The sequence below is a fragment of the Panulirus ornatus genome, chromosome 2 (genome assembly GCF_036320965.1).
Source record: "Panulirus ornatus isolate Po-2019 chromosome 2, ASM3632096v1, whole genome shotgun sequence".
NCBI classification, from domain to species: Eukaryota; Metazoa; Arthropoda; class Malacostraca; order Decapoda; family Palinuridae; genus Panulirus; species Panulirus ornatus.
In genome coordinates, this window is record NC_092225.1 from 32,362,106 (window position 1) to 32,384,699 (window position 22,594).

Genomic DNA, 22,594 nt, shown 5'->3' on the forward strand with positions numbered 1-22,594 from the left:
ATTTCATGAAATAAAATTTATGTTTATACTGTGTTTTTATACATGGTCCCTGTTACTCTAGATTGTTTACACGTAAGTCAGAACCAATGTCAATGTTATTCCATTCATTTCTTTACTAGGGAATTCATCTTTGACTTAGCTTGTACTGGAGACAACTGATAGGTTCAGTATTTTTCAATCTGGAAGGATTTACTTATGATATAACCATAGCTTTCAAACAATGGTATAGGTGTTTCAGTGGCAAGGGCGAGATATCCGTACCAATGTGAAACTAATGATATAATGAACTTTAAGTTTGCCAGTAGATTATCAGTTTATCCCCAGCACAATAAGGTAAAATTGCAGTTGGCTGACACGCATTTTTTGTTCAGCGTTATGTGTACTTGTGGGTACTTTGTTGTCCTTGGAAAGAATGATGAGTGTGGGAATTTCCTATTTCGTTCTGAAAACCGATATTTCGAGAATAGATAACCCGATTGTGGTCAGTTTTTGAGATAAAGGGAAAATTTAGAGTTAGATAATGAATATATGATATGAAAATGATAAATATGAATAATGTATTTCTGTTTAGATGTTACATCAGGTACACCATACAGCACTGGCCAAGCTGTTGCATCACAATATTGCTGTGAGGTCGCTGGCAACTCCAGTGAGCCATTTTGATAAATGTTTCTTTTCCTGCACCTCGATGCTTTGAAAGTCTCTTTCCTCTCATGTCTATCCCAGTTACTATAACCTGGCACTTTTTAAAAGGCAGGTGTTTTCAATACCTCCAAAATTCTTGAGTAGTTTTCTTTGTTTCTTTTTCTCTTTCATTAATCTCTTTATATTTCAATTAATTCCCGGCCTTGATGTTGAATTTTGTCCATGACTGAAGCCTCCAGTGTAAGAAAAAGAATTAACACTAAAGATTTCTTGTGGGTTCAGTTATTGGTGAAATTATTCCTTGTAGCCAAAATTGATCATATTTTTTGGGCTATGTGAAAACATGTTACCATTTTGGTCCATTTCTTATATTCAGCAGCTAGGTTTATTCACTCCGTGTGTTTCCTTTCTTCATCAGATAACCAATCCAGCTAGCATACATCCCAGCAACTAGTGTAAACAGAGGACTAAGTATTTCTAAGTTTTTCTCACATACATTCTTCAAAGCAAACACCTGATCCACACATCCTCTACCACTTCTGAAACCACACTGCTCTTCCCCAATCTGATGCTCTGTACATGCCTTCACCATCTCAATCAATACCCTCCCATATAATTTCCTAGGAATACTCAACAAACTTATACCTTTGTAATCTGAGTACTCACTTTTATCCCCTTTGCCTTTGTACAATGGCACTATGCAAGCATTCCACCAATCCTCAGGTCCCTCACCATGAGTTATACATACATTAAATAACCTTACCATGTTAGGGAGGTGAATGCAAGAGTTTTGGAAAGAGGGGCAAGTATACAGTCTGTTGGGGATGAGAGAGCTTGGGAAGTGAGTCATTTGCTGTACACTGATGATACAGCGCTGGTGGCTGATTCGTATGAGAAACTGCTGAAGCTGGTGACTGAGTTTGGTAAAGTATGTGAAGGAAGAAAGCTCAGAGTAAATGTGAATAAGAGCAAGGTTATTAGGTACAGTAGGGTTGAGGGGCAAGTCAATTGGGAGGTAAGTTTGAGTGGAGTAGAACTGGAGGAAGTGAAGTGTTTTAGATATCTGGGAGTGGATTTGGTAGCGGATGGAATCATGGAAGTGAATCATAGGATGGGGGAGGGGGCAAAAATTCTTGGAGCCTTGAAGAATGTGTGGAAGTCGAGAACATTATCTCGGAAAGCAAAAATGGGTATGTTTGAAGGAATATTGGTTCCAACAATGTTTTATGGTTGCGAGTCGTGGGCTATAGATAGAGTTGTGCGGAGGAGGGTGGATGTGCTGGAAATGAGATGCTTGAGGACAATATGTGGTGTGAGGTGGTTTGATCGAGTAAGTAATAATAGAGTAAGAGAGATGTGTGGTAATAAAAAGAGTGTGATTGCGAGAGCAGAAGAGGGTGTTTTGAAATGGTTTGGTCACATGGAGAGAATGAGTGAGGAAAGATTGACCGAGAGGATATGTGTGTCAGAGGTGAAGGGAACGAGGAGAAGTGGAAGACCAAATTGGAGGTGGAAAGACAGAGTGATAAATATTTTGAGTGATCAGGGCCTGAACATGCAGGAGGGTGAAAGGCGTGCAAGGAATAGAGTGAATCGGAACAGTGTGGTATACCAGGGTCGATGTGCTGTCAGTGGATTGAACCAGGGCGTGTGAAGCTTTTGGGGTAAACCATACAAAGTTCTATGGGGCCTGGATGTGGTTTCAGTGCATTATACGTGATCACTAGAGACTGAGTGTGAACGAATGTGGCCTTTGTTGTCTTTTCCTAGCGCTACCTCGCACACATGCGGGAGGAGGGGGCTGTTATTTCATGTGTGGCGGCGTGGCAAAGGGAATGAATAAAGGCATTTTTTTAATTTTTTTAATTTTCCAAAAGAAGGAATAGAGAAGGGGGCCAGGTGAGGATATTCCCTTAAAGGCCCAGTTCTCTGTTCTTAACGCTACCTCGCTAACGCGGGAAATGGCGAATAGTTTGAAAAAAAAAAGAAAAAGAAAGTATGAACTATGTCCATGTGTATATATGTATATGTCTATGTGTGTATATATATGTATACGTTGAGATGTATAGGTATGTATATGTGCGTGTGTGGACATGTATGTATATACATGTGTATGTGGGTGGGATGGGCTATTTTTTCGTCAGTTTCCTTGCGCTACCTCACTAACATGGGAGACAGTGACAAAGCAAAATAATGAAAAATAATGATAATATATATTGTGGGTTGGGCCATTCTTTTGTCTGTTTCCTTGCGCTACCTCGCTAACGCGGGAGACTGCGACAAAGTGTGATAGATAAGATAAATAAATATAAGTTTATCATGTAACTTTCAGAGTTGTACTTATGATATCCTTGTGCTCATAGGAAAGACTAAGACATGGCTGGTGATGGATTGCTTTCTCTTCGCTGGAACAATCATCGCACTTCCTTTTTGCAGGTGTTATCTTCATTGAAAAACAAGGTGAGTGTAAACCATTAGTGAATATCACTGAATGAATCCCTGCTTTATAGTAAGCTATAGTTTTATAAATTTAATGCTTGTTACCTGTTCACTGATAGTTTAAGTATATGTGAGTAAGAAATATATCCTGTTTGAGTGTATAGATTTAAAGCTTGTTACCTGTTCACTAATAGTTTATGTGAGTAAGAAATATATCCTGTTTCTAAAGTTACAACCCCCTAAGTTATTGATTACGTGTATGAAGTTTCCTTATGGTAATTAAAGTTTTGAATTCAGTGTAGCTCAATGCAAGTACCCTACTTTGTCTCAATTATCAGGTATACAGTGCTGAAATTCAGCTTGTTGGTCACTAAGGCAGCAATGCATGATTGCTTTCATATTACATGTCATCCACATTAACCATGTTCTAAAATATTTTGTTAAGGCTAAACATCAAAGTTCTTAGAATGTTGACCATGAGATCCTTGATTTGTTGTATGTATCCTCTTTATCCAACATTCATTATCATCATTTATTCTGATTCTTGCTTCAAATTTATATGTTTACTCTTATTTAAACATTGTATTGAAAAGTATATCAGTATTTTTTTTTTATAAAGCAGTGTTTGCAGATTTATTAACTTTCCTCATATCACCAACAAAGATTTGGCTTTGCAAAAGCACATTGAGGAACAGCTGTATATAATGGATATTTTATAGAATGAAAATATAACTCTCAACAATAATATATTAGATTTCCTTATATCTGCAAATGAGGATCTCTTTGATAATGTTGAAGTTGGAGAAAAGTTTGGTACAAGTGAACATGGACAAATTACTTTTCAACACTACATGTCATGTTGGTGAACATGACAATCTCAAAAAAATACCTAGTTTTTAATATGTACACTTTAATGATCTTCAAATTGCTTTTGACAGACAAACCTGGGATGATATTGTCAGTGAAAATGAACTTAGCTTGAAATAGCTTCAGAAGAATCTCCAAAGCTACAGAAGGGGCACATGTATCAGGGCATAGTAGACTGTATTTGTAAAATTCGACCAAGATGGAGGAACTATGAAATAAGAAGTGCTTATTGTCCCTTTCTGGTAGCTATGGGCTGGGCTCTACTTAAAGTTCTTGATAGTGCCCTAATGCAATTAGTTGAAAAACTTGCTTACAGCAAGAACAAACAATGTTTAGTTCTAGTTACAAAAGAGAATCTTATTAATAATTTTGAAGCTGGAGAAAAGTTTGGTACAAATGATTACTAGCAAATTGCTTATGAGTTAACTTTCGACATAGCCTATAATGCTGGTCAACATGAGTGAAAAAGAAAAAGTTTTGGACTTGCAAAATTATTGCTGGGATATTGTTTGCTTTGAAGAATGTATGTGAGAAATACTAAGAAAAGCAAATGGATTTGTATGTAGCATTTATGGATCTGAAGAAGGCATATGATAGAGTTGATAGAGATGCTCTGTGGAAGGTATTAAGAATATATGGTGTGGGAGGCAAGTTGTTAGAAGCAGTGAAAAGTTTTTACCGAGGTTGTAAGGCATGTGTACGTGTAGGAAGAGAGGAAAGTGATTGGTTCTCAGTGAATGTAGGTTTGTAGCAGGGGTGTGTGATGTTTCCATGGTTGTTTAATTTGTTTATGGTGGGGTTATTAGGGAGGTCAATGCAAGAGTTTTGGAGAGAGGGGCAAGTATGCAGTCTGTTGTGGATGAAAGAGCTTGGGAAGTGAGTCATTTGTTGTTCACTGATGGTACAGGGCTGGTGGCTGACTCATGTGAGAAACTGCAGAAGCTGGTGACTGAGTTTGGTAAAGTGTGTGAAAGAAGAAAGCTGAGAGTAAATGTGAATAAGAGCAAGGTTATTAGGTACTGCAGTGTTGAGGGACAAGTCATCTGGGAGGTAAGTTTGAATGGAGAAAAACTGGAGGAAGTGAAGTGCTTTAGATATCAGGGAGTGGATTTGGCAGTGGATGGAACCATTGAAGTGGAAGTGAATCATAGGGTGGGGGAGGGGTCAAAAGTTCTGGGAGCGTTGAAGAATGTGTGGAAGGCGAGAACATTATCTCGTAAAGGAAAAATGGGTATGTTTGAAGGAATAATGGTGAGGCATGGGCTATGGATAGAATTGTGTGGAGGAGGGTGGATGTGCTGAAAATGAGATGTTTGAGGACAATATGTGGTGTGAGGTGGTTTGATCGAGTAAGTAATAATAGGGTAAGAGAGATGTGTAGTAATAAAAAGAGTGTTTGAGAGAGCAGAAGAGGGTGTTTTGAAATGGTTTGGTCACATGGAGAGAATGAGTGAGGAAAGATTGACCAAGAGGATATATGTGTCAGAGGTGGAGGGAACGAGGAGAAGTGGGAGACCAAATTGGAGGTGGAAAGATGGAGTGAAAAAGATTTTGAGTGATCGGGGCCTGAACATGCAGGAGGGTGAAAGGCGTGCAAGGAATAGAGTGAATTGGAACGATGTGGCATACCGGGGTCGACGTGCTGTCAATGGATTGAACCAGGGCATGTGAAGTGTCTTGGGTAAACCATGATAAGTTCTGTGGGGCCTGGATGTGGAAAGGGAGCTGTGGTTTTGGTGCATTATTACGTGACAGCTAGAGACTGAGTATGAATAAATGTGGCCTTTGTTGTCTTTTCCTAGTGCTACCTTGCGCACATGAGGGGGATAGGGTTGTTATTTCATGTGTGGTGGGTTGGCGATGGGAATGAATAAGTGCAGACAGTATGAATTATGTACATGTGTATATATGTATATGTCTTTGTGTGTATATATATGTATATGTTGAGATGTATAGGTATGTATTTGTGCGTGTGTGGACATATATGTATGTACATGTGTATGTGGGTGGGTTGGGCCATTCTCTCATCTGTTTCCTTGCACTACCTCGCCAATGCGGGAGACAATGACAAAGCAAAATAAAAATCGTTAATGAAAAAAAATATAAAAAGGTATGGATGTAACTTGGGAAAGCTTCAGTAAAGTTTCAAATTAGTGGAGGGAATATATGTGCTAGTGCATAGTAGATGGTCAGTTTCCAAAATGAGCTGAAATGATAGAATGATGACATAAAGATGTGCCTATTTTTCAGAAAGTATCACAAATATAACTCAAAGAGACCAATAACCTACTTGTTAGGTTGAATTTTGTAAATATATGTATAGAGGATTGAATTTTGTAGATAAATGTATAGAAACAAAGTGATTTTATCTATGTCTCTGATGCCCATTCCCTCCCGGAACGTCCATCAAATTGAACATCAGATTGAAGCTTGCTGAAAAGAGTAAAAGAAACCTAAGGAATTTTATGATTATTTTTGAAGAAAGTCACATTACCCAGTCAGTTGGTCCTAAGGGAATGAAAGTATATAAAACAGCAGGCCCAAATTAGTTTTCTATAAGGGCAATGGAAGAAGGAAAGCATGAGATAGTTAAGCCCCTGACTGCTCTTCTCAGTAAGTCACCTGCTGTGGGGAGAGTTCCAGAGGATTGGAAGTTTGATTATGTAATACTGATATCAAGAAAAGATAGTAATTCTTTGCCCAAAAATTATCATCCAGTTGATGTAACACCTGTGGTTGGTGGACTTATGGAAACCATCATTCAACATAAAATTGTAAACCTTAAAGAGGACCATTACTTGATAAACAATTCTCAGCATGGCTTCTTATGAAATCGCTTATTTTTGACAAATCTTCTAGATTTCTGTTATTATATATCAACATGCGTGATGAAAGAATTACAAAGTGGTTGATGTAATCTACTTAGATTTTCAGAAAGCATTTGATAAAGTTCCACACTAAAGGTTACAAAATGAAAGTCAAGTCACAGGGTACAAAATAAGTTGTATTTCATTGGTTAGGATATTGATTGTCAGGCCTAAACAGAGTAATCTTAGTGGATAAGCCTCTGAATGATTAGATGTAGCAAGTGGTCACAGTGGTCAGTCTTGTGACCAGCTCTCTTTTTCAAATATATTAATGATCTAGGTAATTGGCTACATTGCAAGGTATTGAAATTCACACATGATACTATGTTGGTAAATAAACCTACAACAGAAATTGAATGTCTGCAACTTCAAGCAAACATAAAGAAACTGATGGACTGTAAGTGCAAAATTTTACATTTTGGTAGTAGATATGAGAAGGCAAGCTATAGCATGAATTCTTGTAAGCTGCATGGGAGGAAGACTTGCATGTAATGATCTTTGGTGACCTAGAGACAGATAGTCAGAAAACTAAGCAGTGAAAAGGGGCAAACAAAAATCTTGGATTCAATGGTAGGGCTATCGAACTTAAATCCATGGAAATTATCCTCTCTACAAGTCATTGGTGTGCCCTAATCTTGAATTAGCACTTGCAAAGAAAATACAGTCTTCCAAGAAGACATAGCATATTAAACACTATTATTGGACCTTTTGCCCTAACAAGGAGGCCAATGGGCTCTCTGTGTAAAGACAAGGAGAGCAGTGTGCTCTGCATTTGGACACATGCAGTCTGATACACAAAAAATGTTGCACAACAATTATACTTCTATATGTACTCCATATTCAAAAACTGTGTTCAGTTTTGGTCACCCAACCTGAAAAAGTGATAGATAGATAGAATGGAGGAGTACAGAGGTGTATTATCATGATGTTCCCTGGACTGAGAAACAAATCCAATGAGAAGTGGCTAAACAGTGTAGATTTATTTAGCTTAGAAAAGAGAAGATTAAGAAGTGATCTAATACAGGTATTCATGATTATCGGTGGCTTTGATAATCTTGATCCAAGCTTCTTAAGGATAGATTTGTCTGATATCACTTATAGTAATGGATGCAAACTCATAAGCAAATGTTTTATCTCAAATGAGACATAGTACTTTTTCTTTACTAGGATTGTTGACATGGAATGATCTATCATTTGGGTAATTGAGAGCAGTACCATAGATATGATTAAGAATAGAATTGATAAATATTTTGCTTCGAATCCACATATGACATTAGTTGCACCTCCATAGTTTCTTTTCATATTGAAAGCAGTACCTTAGATATAGCTAAGAAAAGACCTGATAAATATTTTGCTTCAAATTCTCATATGACACCAGTTGTACTTCCATAGTTACATAGAAAGTTTACAGTTTTTTTCTTTGAAGTATCTATATGGTTTTCTGCTCTTACCAAACTGATCTATGAGTTTCTGATCTCTTCTGTTATCATAGACTGCCTTTTTAGGGTACAGTCTGTTGCTGTTTGAATTCCTTTGTACATGTTATATATTTAAGTCTCCATTAGGTATCCATTTATAGACCATCCCTGAGGGAAGGATAAGCAGCTGGGTTTGGTAACAGATGATTACCCTCACCATGACGTGAACCCTAGTGGGCTTGTGTGTAATTCATTGTCAGTAATACTGACCAAAGTACAATCACTGTCTGTTTCTGATGCTGCTTAGCTAAGGCAGGAAACATTGAATATGTATAAATTTAAAAAGTTGTTATGTTTTTGGTTAGATATAAGATTTTGCTTTAACATGCATGCATTATCATTAATATAGAACTGTATTTTTTTCACAGCAAACCTACAGTGATGTAACTCTTGCATGTGCAGGCAAGTTCTACAGTGTGCACAAGTTTGTCTTGTCAACATGCAGTGATTATTTTGTTGAGATAATGGAGAAGACGCCATGTAAACACCCAATCATTGTGCTCAAGGATATTTGTCACCAAGATTTAGAGGCTCTTTTGAATTATATGTACTTGGGTGAAGTTAATGTATTGCAGAATGAGTTAGCAGGGCTAATAAAAGCTGCTGAATGTTTAAGGATTAAAGGCTTAGCAGTGCCTGATGAATCCCCACCCCCACTCCCCAGTGGAGCATCACAGAACTCTCTCAGTTGGGATGAAGGAAGTCCACAGACAAAAAGGAGGAAGAATGAAGATGATTCAGCTAACAGTAATTCAAGCCCACCCTGGAAAATGAATAACTCTCGGCCAGAGTCTGAAGGTCCTGTTGAAACTGCAGCATCTGAAGATTATATAAATACCAATGAGAATAGTACAAGGGAAACTGCAGTTGCAAATATGCTGCCTGCACAAGAACAACAGCAAGTCAGTACAAATGAACATAACAGTGAAGGATCTCTGCCCATCCCTAAAGATAATCAACAAGAAAAGGTACATTAAAAACTCATGATTTTTAAGGGTTTTATATATATTTTAGTATTAGCTCTTGATCATTACTTAACAGGGAGTAGCCTATATAAGGAATATCATTATTTTGGTTGATCTTGTGAATATACACCTGGTGTGCAGCTGTAGAGATATATGAAGGTAACTGAATCCTAGAATGGTTTTCTAGTAGTCTTACTTTAAACCACTGATAATGAATTTAATTATCGTAGTGTGTAATATCCTTCCATTTATCCAACATTCAAGAACTTAAACTTAGCAAGGAAAATTCATGGCATATATGAAAGACCTCAGGTACACAGTTGTAGTACCTCATTAAAGCCAAACTTTTTTCAGAAACAGAGCTTAATTTGGGTGAATTGCCAAGTCCCTTTGATGGCATGTGTATGGAAAGGATGTTGAAAATTAATGCTATTAAGATTAAGATCCTGGATTTTGGAAGAGATGAGCTGTCTCAGAATGATATCTATTTGAATGGAGAAGTATTAGACATTGTACCAGAGTTTAGGTAGTTATAATTGATGATCAGTAAAGATAGCAGTAGGAGAGCATAAGTGAAGAGTTGAACCATGCTAGGGAGGGAGAGTTAGATGTGCATTGACAGCTTTGGCAAATGAGAAGTTAAATTTAAAGTGGGCAAGTAAGCTGGATGATGGAGTGCATTTTTTCCCCATACTTGCTGACATGGCACTGGCAGAAGCCTTCCCCATTCAAAGCCATATAGGTATAAGAAGAAAAGATGTGCTGTCATTGGATTGAACCAGGGCATGTGAAACATCTAGAGTAAACCATAGAAAGGTCTGTGGGGCCTGGATTTGGACAGGGAGCTGTAGTTTCAGTGCATTACACATGACAGCTAGTGACTGAATGTGAACGAATGTGGTCTTTTTTTATCTGTTTTCCTGGTTCTACCTCGTTGAAGCAGGGGGTAGCGATGCTGTTTCCTGTGGGGCAGGTTAGTGCTGGCACAGGATGGAGGCAGTCAAGTATGAATGTGTACATGTGTATATATGTATGTCTCTGTATGTGTATTTATATATGCATTTATGTATATATATATTGTATGTATGTATATGTGCATGTGTGGGCATTTATTTATATATGTGATATGAGTGGATGGGCCATTCTTCATCTGTATCCTGGTGCTACATCACTGATGCAGGAACTGGTGATCAAGTATAATGATAATAAGAAGAAGATGGAAAGAATAGAAGAGGGATTAATTTGATTTCTTTCTGTGTTTGTAAACCTGACTTAAAGATGGAAAAAGCTTAGGAAGAGGGAAAGCCAAACAACTGCAGAGGATTTCATGTCTGCTGAGAAAAGAATGAAGTGTCATAAGTCAGTCCTCATGTGAGTGGTCCTCAGGCAGAAGCTTTGAGAGACATCACCTGGACATGTGCTGTGGTTTCAAATTGTGTGTGTTTGTCTGGAGGGGATGCACACATACATCATGCTAAAAGTGACCAAATTGATAGCTTTAGAACAAAGAGAAGGAAGCACCATTATAGCAGATGGAAAGGTTTGATTGAAGAGCAATAACAGCAGGAGAGTGAGCAAGGAAGAAGGCTTTAGATTCCCCTTTTGGTAAGAGGGAGGTGGAATAAGAGCCACCCAAGATATGCAAGTAGTGCACCATCCTGGGACAAATGAAACCCCTGTAGATAGGAAATAGCTGCTCTTTAGAAATGTTTAAGCAATAATTGTTATGTGAGGTTTTCAGGATATAGTAGAGGAATTTTCCAAAGGAAGGAACAGAGAAGGGAGCCGGGTGAGGATGTTTCCTCAGAGGCCCAGTCCTCTGTTCTTAATGCTACGTCGTTGATGCGGGAAATGGCGAATAGTATGAAAGAAAGAAAGTAGAGGAATTGATTTGAGATGTTCTGAGTGAATTTCAGGCCTTGAGTAAGATTTTGAGAGAGATGTACATAGAAAGCTGCATTTTGGCACTGTTAAATCTGACTAGACTATTGCTTCCCTATACCTTGTTGTTTCATAGGTCTGAATTAAGGGAGGATATATGTTCAGTAAAAGTAAAAGAACAAGTAGGGAGGGAAAAAGACAGTGAAGTGTGGAGAGTGAATCATCACTATAGGAGTGATTAGGGTAGGAAGTTGAAGGTCATTTGTTCTGGTTCTTCTGTGTAGGTGTGTACCCTAGGAATCCTGGTTACTAAGAGTTACAAAGTGACAGCAGGAGAGGTGAATGATTTATCTAGTATATTGGGAGTTAAAGAAACTGATTACATGAGAAATTAAGCTGGCAAAAGTATGAGGTGGCAGGAAATATTGAAAAGAAGTTTATAGATGAAGTGCTGCTATGGCTGAAGATAGTATAGCCACATAAGATATAGAACACTCAGATGTTAGTAGAGAAGATTAGTGATGTGTGGTTGAAGGTAAAAGAAGTGGTAGACTGTGAAAGAGGTCAATTGAAATATTGACTTAAATACTAAGAGCTACTCTTGAAGCAGTTGAGCATGTTGGGGAAATGATTGTAGATTGTGTATGATGGACCCATTTTCTGTGTGAAGATGGAAGTTTTAAAGAATGAATAGTTTGTGAGCTTTGTACTAGCATAGAGGCATTTGGTTTCTCCAGATAATAGGACAAGTTGATAATACATTTGTGTGGCTCGAGAGGCTCTTTGTACTTGGTCCACCTGATAAGTAGTTTTGTTCGTAAATGTGATTAAAGATTATAAAAGGCCATATGTCAGGGGCCTGATAAGTGAAGTAAATATATTGTGGCTTTTTCCAACATTTAAATGATGATTAGAAAAAACCCACTTAATACATAGAGGATGCTTATAGTAGTCGGATATTTTTTTTTTTTTTTTTTTTGCCGCTGTCTCCCGCGTTTGCGAGGTAGCGCAAGGAAACAGACGAAAGAAATAGCCCAACCCACCCCCATACACATGTATATACATACGTCCACACACGCAAATATACATACCTACACAGCTTTCCATGGTTTACCCCAGACGCTTCACATGCCCTGATTCAATCCACTGACAGCACGTCAACCCCTGTATACCACATCGCTCCAATTCACTCTATTCCTTGCCCTCCTTTCACCCTCCTGCATGTTCAGGCCCCGATCACACAAAATCTTTTTCACTCCATCTTTCCACCTCCAATTTGGTCTCCCTCTTCTCCTCGTTCCCTCCACCTCCGACACATATATCCTCTTGGTCAACCTTTCCTCACTCATTCTCTCCATGTGCCCAAACCATTTCAAAACACCCTCTTCTGCTCTCTCAACCACGCTCTTTTTATTTCCACACATCTCTCTTACCCTTACGTTACTTACTCGATCAAACCACCTCACACCACACATTGTCCTCAAACATCTCATTTCCAGCACATCCATCCTCCTGCGCACCACTCTATCCATAGCCCACGCCTCGCAACCATACAACATTGTTGGAACCACTATTCCTTCAAACATACCCATTTTTGCTTTCCGAGATAATGTTCTCGACTTCCACACATTCTTCAAGGCTCCCAGAATTTTCGCCCCCTCCCCCACCCTATGATCCACTTCTGCTTTATGTCTTAATTTTTTCATTAGGTTACAGATATTCTTTGCATTGTGTAGTGTATAAAGAGAACAGTGGAGTATTTGTTTTTGCAATGAATGCTTTTATTTGAAGTATGAAGGCCAGCTGACTTTCTTGTTGATATAGTCTCAATAGGATTAAACTGTGTTTTGCTTATTAACCTTTAAACACCTGGTGACTAGCAGAATTTTGTACACAATTCAGGAAAAAAGTCTTCAAATTTCTGTCTCTTATTTTAAGATGTAGGAAATATATTTAAAGGATATGCATATAGAAATGAGCAAATCTACCTTCTGAGGCTATAGTATGACTCTGAAGTATACACATAGCTCCTCCAGAGTGTTGATGGAGGAAGGGTGAATGAGGGTGCTCTCATTCCAAAGTTTGGGTTCCCATTGTAATGTGAGCCAACTCACCCTACATGGGCATTGAATATCATTGAAGTATATGCATAGATACTCTGTAGGGGTGGCAGAGGGAGTTGTTCTCATTCAGATAATCTGTTTCCCATCATTAAATGAAATAAAGTCTCTTAAAGTAATGGATATTTGCAAAAAAAGTGAGTTGATATATCCTATATGACCACAGTAGAAAGGTGTGGATCAGCCATTGTCTCAGTCTGAGGCATCACTGAGTTGCCACCCAGCTGCCTGCATGTGAGAAGTGAGCAAACTAATGTAGTAGTATCGATGGCAGGTTGAAGAAACCACAAAGGTTAGCACTATTATTATGAGTCTTGTTGCATCCTTGGCAGTCAGCTCTCTGTGCGTTCCAGTATTTAAGGATTGAGGAAGGATGCTAACATTATACTGTAATTCATATATATTATTTTTATTGTTAAAAGCATTTGTGCCAATAAGTAACATTTTAACTGTGACTTTTTGGCACAAAAGCCTCCAGAGTCTTTGTCAAATACTTTTATTGATAAAAATGAGATTCATTGATTACAGTATGATTTGTTGAGAAAGAAGTCCATTAACCAGTTCTTTGATATTTTAGAATGCTGAAGTTGAAAATCCAGACATAAAAGTTGAAGAAGAAGATGTCAAATATGAAGATGAAAATGGCATACATGTGCCAGACACTTGCAGCACTCTGGAGGTTCAGATGATTGAATCAGAAGGGTCATCACGAGGTCCAGTTAGGAACAATGAAGCCAGGTTGAAGTATGAGCCACCCAACTCTGGAAGTGCTGGAGGTACTCCTCTTCGACTGCCTGTTACCCAGCACTATTCCTCTCACCCGCAATCATTTGAAGAGATAGTCTCACAGGCATTACCAGGACCATCTGGGATACAAGGGGTAAGTAACTTTTTCTTTTTTCTCAACAGCTTTTGATTTATGGTTTGGTACTGTGATTGCATTAGTGATTAAGAGGATGAAGGCATGTACAGAACATTAGATTTGGGAGTAACAGTATGGTATCAGAAGTGGTAGAGGATGTGTGGATCAGGTGTTTGTTTTAAAGAATGTGTGTGAGAAGTACTTAGAGATACAGAAGGATTTCTGTGTGGCATTCATGGATGTAGAGAAAGCGTATGATAGGGTTGATAAAGATGCCTTGTGGTAGGTCTTAAGGATATATGGCGTGGAAGGAAAACTTTTAGAAGCAGTGAAAAGTTTTTGTCAAGTGTAAGGCATGTGTACGAGTAGGAAGATAGGAGAGTGATTAGTTCTAAATGAAGTTAGTCTGTAGCAGGAGTGTGTAATATCACCATGGTTGCTTGATTTTTTTTTATGGTTGGGCTGGTGAGGGAGCTAAATGCAAGTCTTACATAGATGGGTGAGTATGCAGTATGAGAGGGCTTGAGAGGTGTCAGTTGTTGTTGGCAGATGATAGAGCACTGGTGGCAGATTTGATTGAGAAACTGCAGAAATTGGTGACTGATTTTGGAAGAGTGTGTAAAAGGATGTAGTTTAGAGTAAATGTGAATAAAAGCAAGGTTTTTAGGTGTGTCAGAAGGTGTAGCAGGTGAGAAACAGGTTAGTTGGGGTGTGAGTTTGAATAGAGAAAACTTGGGGTAAGTGAAGTGTTTTAGATATCTGGGAGTGGACATGGCAGCAAATGGAACCATGGAAGCAGAAATGAGTAGGTGAGGGAGAAAAGGTTCTGGAAGTGCTTAAGAGTATGTAGAGAGATTGTTATCTTTTTTTTTTTTTTTTTTCATACTATTCGCTATTTCCCGCGATAGCGAGGTAGCGTTAAGAACAGAGGACTGGGCCTTTGAGGGAATATCCTCACCTGGACCTCTTCTCTGTTCCTTCTTTTGGAAAATTAAAAAAAAAAAAAAAAAATTAGTAGTGCGATCAAGACCAACTTACGTCAACATCTGGAGACATTTTCCCCAGCCAGCTGCCTCAGGTGCAGAATCCTCACAGTCTGTCTTTTATGCTGTAACCACAGTGGACAGACAGAATGGGGTGAAAAGTTGTGGTAGATTGTTATCTAGAAGGGCAAAAATGGGTATGTTTGAGAGTATAGTAGTGCTAACAATATATTTTGGATTCAAGGCATAGGGTGTAGATAATGCTGTGCAGAGGAGGACGGATGTATTGAAAATGAGATGTTTGAGGTATGAGGTGGTTTAATTGAGTAATTGACAAAAGGGTAGGAGAGATTTTATTTTTTTTTTTTTTATTATACTTTGTCGCTGTCTCCCGCGTTTGCGAGGTAGCGCAAGGAAACAGACGAAAGAAATGGTCCAACCCCCCCCCATACACATGTATATACATACGTCCACACACGCAAATATACATACCTACACATCTTTCCATGGTTTACCCCAGACGCTTCACATGCCTTGATTCAATCCACTGACAGCACGTCAACCCCGGTATACCACATCGCTCCAATTCACTCTATTCCTTGCCCTCCTTTCACCCTCCTGCATGTTCAGGCCCCGATCACACAAAATCTTTTTCACTCCATCTTTCCACCTCCAATTTGGTCTCCCTCTTCTCCTCGTTCCCTCCACCTCCGACACATATATCCTCTTGGTCAATCTTTCCTCACTCATTCTCTCCATGTGCCCAAACCACTTCAAAACACCCTCTTCTGCTCTCTCAACCACGCTCTTTTTATTTCCACACATCTCTCTTACCCTTACGTTACTCACTCGATCAAACCACCTCACACCACACATTGTCCTCAAACATCTCATTTCCAGCACATCCATCCTCCCGCGCACAACTCTATCCATAGCCCACGCTTCGCAACCATACAACATTGTTGGAACCACTATTCCTTCAAACATACCCATTTTTGCTTTCCGAGATAATGTTCTCGACTTCCACACACTCCTCAAGGCCCCCAGAATTTTCGCCCCCTCCCCCACCCTATGATCCACTTCCGCTTCCATGGTTCCATCCGCTGTCAGATCCACTCCCAGATATCTAAAACACTTCACTTCCTCCAGCCTTTCTCCATTCAAACTCACCTCCCAATTGACTTGACCCTCAACCCTACTGTACCTAATAACCTTGCTCTTATTCACATTTACTCCTAACTTTCTTCTTCCACACACTTTACCAAACTCAGTCACCAGCTTCTGCAGTTTCTCACATGAATAATGTGTGATAATAAAGAGTATGGTTGAGAGAGCTGAAGAAGGTGTGCTGAAATGGTCTGGACATACGGCGAGAATGAGTGAGGAAAGGTTGTCAAAGAGGATAGTATCAGAAGTGGAGGGAACAAGGAAATCATGGAGATCGACTTGGAGATGGAGGGATGGAGTGAAAAATAACATGCAGAAGGGTGAAAGGCATGCCCAGGTTAGAGTGAATTGGAACTATGTTGTATACAGGGGTCAGCATGTAGTCACTGGACTGAACCAGGGCATGTGAAGTGTTCCATGAAAAGGTGTGTGGAGCCTGGTTGTGGATAGAAAGCTGTGGTTTCAGTGCATTACTCATAACAGCTATAGAATGGATGGGAGCAGATTCAGCCTTTCTTTGTCTGTTCCTAGTGATCAAGTGTGAAAAAAATACATGTTAGTGTGTGTGTGTGTGTGTGTGTGTAAGTAAGTGTTGCCAGACTCTTCCATATCAAGATTGTAGTGTGAGTGAAAAGTCACCTTTGCTGAGGCTCTCGTTTGGAGTACAATTTCATCAAAAAGCCTTTCACTTAAAAAGTAGTCCTCATTCTCCTGTTACTAGAAATAGCACAGTATTGGGCTGCAGGAGCTTCTGGAAAGAGATTCTTGGTAAAATCAAGATTCTTTCTTGAAAGAGATTGTAGAGTAATTATAGATAAATAGATATGTATAGATAGATAGATAGATGGATGTATATACATGTATATGAATATATCTTTTTATGCCTTTCATGCTGGTTCCAAGGTAGCATAAGGAACTGGTGACTGGGCCCTAAGTAATGATGTAGGAATGGAGGAATTTCAGCCTCCTGCTCCCACCCCTCTTTGTCACCTTCTGCAAGTCGCAGGAGATATTTGGATGCTATTGTTTGTCTCCTGTCCCTATTTTTATATGTACCTTCCTACCCTGGGAGCTCCTTCCTTCATTGGGGCCCCTGCCAGCCAAGCACACTGGATGGGACCACAGGTCGAAAAAGTGTGATATGTCTAATTGCTTCCTTTGTCTCTTCCCACACATTCCCTTTTGCATCTTATATCTTTCATCTCATTCAGGTACTGTTGTTTTGAATATTAATTTCTCAACATTCATTCTCACTACCATATCACCATTCTATCATCTTAAACCATACTCTTCAAGTATTATATCTCTTTCTGATTTCTTCGTTTCTTTTTTTGGAAAAAAATTTCTGATTTCTTCGTTTCTTTTTTTGTAGAAAAACGTGTGTGTGTGTCTCAGATATCATTTGAATATAAGATTTCATTAACACTCATAGTTTTACAGGTTGAAAATTATATAGAGTTTCTTTCTTATTATTTGCTTTATCATTAAGAATATATGGTGTGGGAGGCAAGTTGTTAGAAGCAGTGAAAAGTTTTTATCGAGGATGTAAGGCATGTGTACGTGTAGGAAGAGAGGAAAGTGATTGGTTCTCAGTGAATGTAGGTTTGCGGCAGGGGTGTGTGATGTCTCCATGGTTGTTTAATTTGTTTATGGATGGGGTTGTTAGGGAGGTGAATGCAAGAGTTTTGGAAAGAGGGGCAAGTATGAAGTCTGTTGGGGATGAGAGAGCTTGGGAAGTGAGTCAGTTATTGTTCGCTGATGATACAGTGCTGGTGGCTGATTCATGTGAGAAACTGCAGAAGCTGGTGACTGAGTTTGGTAAAGTGTGTGGAAGAAGAAAGTTAAGAGTAAATGTGAATAAGAGCAAGGTTATTAGGTACAGTAGGGTTGAGGGTCAAGTCAATTGGGAGGTGAGTCTGATTGGAGAAAAACTGGAGGAAGTGAAGTGTTTTAGATATCTGGGAGTGGATCTGGCAGCGGATGGAACCATGGAAGCGGAAGTGGATCATAGGGTGGGGGAGGGGGCGAAAATTCTGGGAGCCTTGAGGAGTGTGTGGAAGTCGAGAACATTACCTTGGAAAGCAAAAATGGGTATGTTTGAAGGAATAGTGGTCCCAACAATGTTGTATGGTTGCAAGGCGTGGGCTATGGACAGAGTTGTGCGCAGGAGGATGGATGTGCTGGAAATGAGATGTTTGAGGACAATGTGTGGTGTGAGGTGGTGTGATCGAGTAAGTAACGTAAGGGTAAGAGAGACGTGTGGAAATAAAAAGAGCGTGGTTGAGAGAGCAGAAGAGGGTGTTTTGAAATGGTTTGGGCACATGGAGAGAATGAGTGAGGAAAGATTGACCAAGAGGATATATGTGTCGGAGGTGGAGGGAACGAGGAGAAGAGGGAGACCAAATTGGAGGTGGAAGGATGGAGTGAAGAAGATTTTGTGTGATCGGGGCCTGAACATGCAGAAGGGTGAAAGGAGGGCAAGGAATAGAGTGAATTGGAGCGATGTGGTATACTGGGGTTGACGTGCTGTCAGTGGATTGAATCAAGGCATGTGAAGCGTCTGGGGTAAACCATGGAAAGTTGTGTAGGTATGTATATTTGCGTGTGTGGACGTATGTATATACATGTGTATGGGGGTGGGTTGGACCATTTCTTTCGTCTGTTTCCTTGCGCTACCTCGCAAACGCGGGAGACAGCGACAAAGCAAAAAAAAAAAAAAAAAAATCATTTGTAAATAGTTTTATCCCCTGTTACAACATTTGCTTTACCATCAGGACTCTGGTCAAACTTGGGATGGAAATCATAGTGAAGGAGACATGACTCCGTTTCATCTCAGAGGTTTTCCTCAACAAGAAGGTCTGACCCCCCATCATCGTGGTCTCCAACAAATGGTAAGTGAAGTTATGCTCTGAGTTAGAGGAATTCTGATATAGATATATATCAAAGTATCTGTTTGTACTTATCTGTAGAAGTTGAGACATGGATAGCTGCAGGTAACAACTACTTTCATTTCCAATTGCATGTAAGAATAAAGGCACTGGATATTATAATTCCTTTTTAATGTTCCCTGATCTGTGGGACATAGGACAGTGCATATATAGGTGAGTTGTGGATTATGTAAGAATATTAAACATCTCCCATCATATTGTAGTGCTATCTTAGCAGATAATGTAGAGCTTTATTCAGAAAAAGGTTAGTAATATTCAAAAATAAAGAATAAGTTTTAGCTGTAACAGCAAATTGAGTGACTGTATAATTCAGATAGCTTCAAGATATTTTATAAAGCAAGCACTTGTGTTTACATTTTCTTTAGGTTGCCATGCAGTGAAAGTTGAGAACACTTTACTGAATATTGAGAATGTTATATGATAAGAATTTGGGTTGTTGTTGTTGTTGCTGTTTGCTCTGTTAGTTTGCTACATCTAATGTGTAGTTGTATAGATCTTAGAGAGGAGAGATGTTGAAGTTTGTATGCCCAGGGCAAACTATAGGCAATCAAAGATTAGATGTTTTGTGTCATCAGCGAGATAATGACAGCATGAATGGGAAGGGTCTTCTGTGGGGTTTATTCTTTGTATGCTTGTAATGATGGATGGTGGCTAGATATGAGGTTTGATAGCATAACACATGTTTCTCTGGGTAGGGTAGATTCAGAAGGGTTTATTTCATAGAGAATGTTTTGAGAATAGTGCTAGAAGGATGACTGCTTTAATATGTATGTAGTGAGTTATATGTGTCTGCATGTGATTGGCCTTACAAGTATTGGTTAATAGAAAGTGGATTTGGTTGTCTAGATGATTAAGATGTGAGATTGGATGTGTTCCATAATTATGGGTGGGGATGGATAGGTTATGAGGGGGTAGTAGGGATGAGTGGGGTCATGTATGGCAGGATTGAAATGCATTCTTGTTAAGTCTAGATGCATCTGCAATGGCAGGATTTGGGTTTCTAGGTGAAGCTATATTATATTTATAGCTCAGATGTATTATGGTTCTGAAAACCTTATGTAATGTTTAGAGTCTTGAAATGTGCAAATTAGAGATGGAAGGATGGAATGAAAAAGATTTTCAGTGATCAAGGCCAGAACATACAGGAAGGTGAAAGGCATGCAAAGAATATTGTGAATTGGAACGATGTGGTATGCTTGGGTTGACGTTCTGTCAATGGATTGAACCAGGGCATATGAAACATCTGGGGTAAACCATGGAAAGGTCTGTGGATCCTGGATGTGGAAAGGGAGGTGTGGTTTCGGTGCATTACACATGACAGCTAGAGACTGAGTGTGAATGAATGTGGCCTTTTTTGTCTTTTCCTGGTGCTGCTGTTTCATGTGCAGCGGGGTTGTTACTGAGGTATAAGTTTGTTGAATATTCCTGGGAAATTATATGGGAGGGTACTGATTGAGAGGGTGAAGGCATGTACAGAGCATCAGATTGGGGAAGAGTAATGTGGTTTCAGAAGTGGTAGAGGATGTGTGGATCAGGTGTTTGCTTTGAAGAATGTATGTGAGAAATACTTAGAAAAACAAATGGATTTGTATGTAGCATTTATGGATCTGGAGAAGGCATATGATAGGGTTGATAGAAATGCTCTGTGGAAGGTATTAAGAGTATATGGTGTGTGAGGCAAGTTGCAAGAAGCCGTGAAAAGTTTTTATCAAGGATGTAAGGCATGTGTACGAGTAGGAAGAGAGGAAAGTGATTGGTTCCCAGTGAATGTCGGTTTGCGGCAGGGGTGCGTGATCTCTCCGTGGTTGTTTAATTTGTTTATGGATAGGGTTGTTAGGGAGGTGAATGCAAGAGTTTTGGAGAGAGGGGCAAGTAGGCAGTCTGTTGTGGATCAGAAGTCTCGGGAAGTGGGCCAGTTGTTGTTTGCTGATGATACAGCACTGATGGCTGATTCGGGTGAGAAACTGCAGAAGCTGAGTTTGATAAAGTGTGTGAAAGAAGAAAGCTGAGAGTAAATGTGAATAAGATCAAGGTTATTAGATACAGTAGGGTTGAGGGACAAGTCAATTGGGAGGTAAGTTTGAATGGAGAAAAACTGGAGGAAGTGAAGTGTTTTAGATATCTAGGAGTGGATTTGGCTGTGGATGGAACCATGGAAGCAGAAGTGAGTCACAGGGTTGGGGAGGGAGTGAAGGTTCTGGGAGCTTTGAAGAATGTGTGGAAGGTGAGATCATTATCTTGGAAAGCAAAAATGGGTATGTTTGAGGGAATAGTGGTTCCAACAATGTTATATGGTTGCGAGGCATGGGCTATAGATAGGGTTGTTCGGAGGAAGGTGGATGTGTTGGAAATGAGATGTTTGAGGACAGTTTGTGGTGTGAGGTGGTTTGATTAAGTAATGAAAGGGTAAGAGAGATGTGTGGCAATAAAAAGTGTGTGGTTGAGAGAGCAGAAGAGGGTGTGTTGAAATGGTTTGGTCACATGGAGAGAATAAGTGAGGAAAGATTGACAAAGAGGATATATATATATATATGTATATATATATATATATATATATATATATATATATATATATATATATATATATATATATATATATATATATATATATATATATATATATATATATATATATATATATATAATATATATATATTCTTCTTTCTTTCATACTATTCGCCATTTCCCGCATTAGCGAGGTAGCGTTAAGAACAGAGGACTGGGCCTTTGAGGGAATATCCTCACCTGGCCCCCTTCTCTGTTCCTTCTTTCGGAAAATCAAAAAAAAAATGAGAGGGGAGGATTTCCAGCCCCCCGCTCCCTTCCCTTTAAGTCGCCTTCCACGACACACAGGGAATACGTGGGAAGTATTCTGTCTCCCCTATCCCCATATATATATATATATATATATATATATATATATATATATATATATATATATATTTTTTTTTTTTTTTTTTTTTTTTTTTTTTTTTTGCCGCTGACATATATATATATATATATATATATATATATATATATATGTCAGAGGTGGAAGGAACGAGGAGAAGTGGGAGACCAAATTGGTGGTGGAAAGGTGGAGTGAAAAAGATTTTGAGCGATCAGGGCCTGGACATGCAGGAGGATGAAAGGCATGCAAGGGATAGAGTGAATTGGAACGATGTGGTATACTGGGGTTGACATGTATATTTGCGTGTGTGGACGTGTATGTATATACATGTGTATGGGGGTGGGTTGGACCATTTCTTTCGTCTGTTTCCTTGCGCTACCTCGCAAACGCGGGAGACAGCGACAAAGCAAAAAAAAAAAAAAAAAAAATCATTTGTAAATAGTTTTATCCCCTGTTACAACATTTGCTTTACCATCAGGACT

At 39.1% G+C, this 22,594-nt stretch overlaps 1 protein-coding gene across 3 annotated transcripts; it reads left to right on the forward strand.

Annotated features, from left to right (window-relative positions):
* The first annotated feature begins 39 nt into the window (after positions 1-39).
* On the forward strand, positions 40-19,205 carry LOC139755986 (uncharacterized). 3 transcript variants are annotated; one of them, XM_071674889.1, is made up of 5 exons: positions 40-72; positions 3,009-3,105; positions 8,665-9,264; positions 13,840-14,142; positions 19,049-19,205. In XM_071674889.1, the coding sequence occupies exons 2-5, from the start codon at positions 3,022-3,024 to the stop codon at positions 19,184-19,186; spliced, it is 1,125 nt and encodes a 374-aa protein (XP_071530990.1). In that variant the 5' UTR covers positions 40-72; positions 3,009-3,021; the 3' UTR covers positions 19,187-19,205. The 3 variants fall into 3 exon arrangements, with proteins under 3 accessions (XP_071530990.1, XP_071531008.1, XP_071531000.1); XM_071674907.1 differs by lacking the exon at positions 40-72 and adding an exon at positions 115-162; XM_071674899.1 differs by lacking the exon at positions 40-72 and adding an exon at positions 175-333.
* The last annotated feature ends 3,389 nt before the right edge of the window (positions 19,206-22,594 follow it).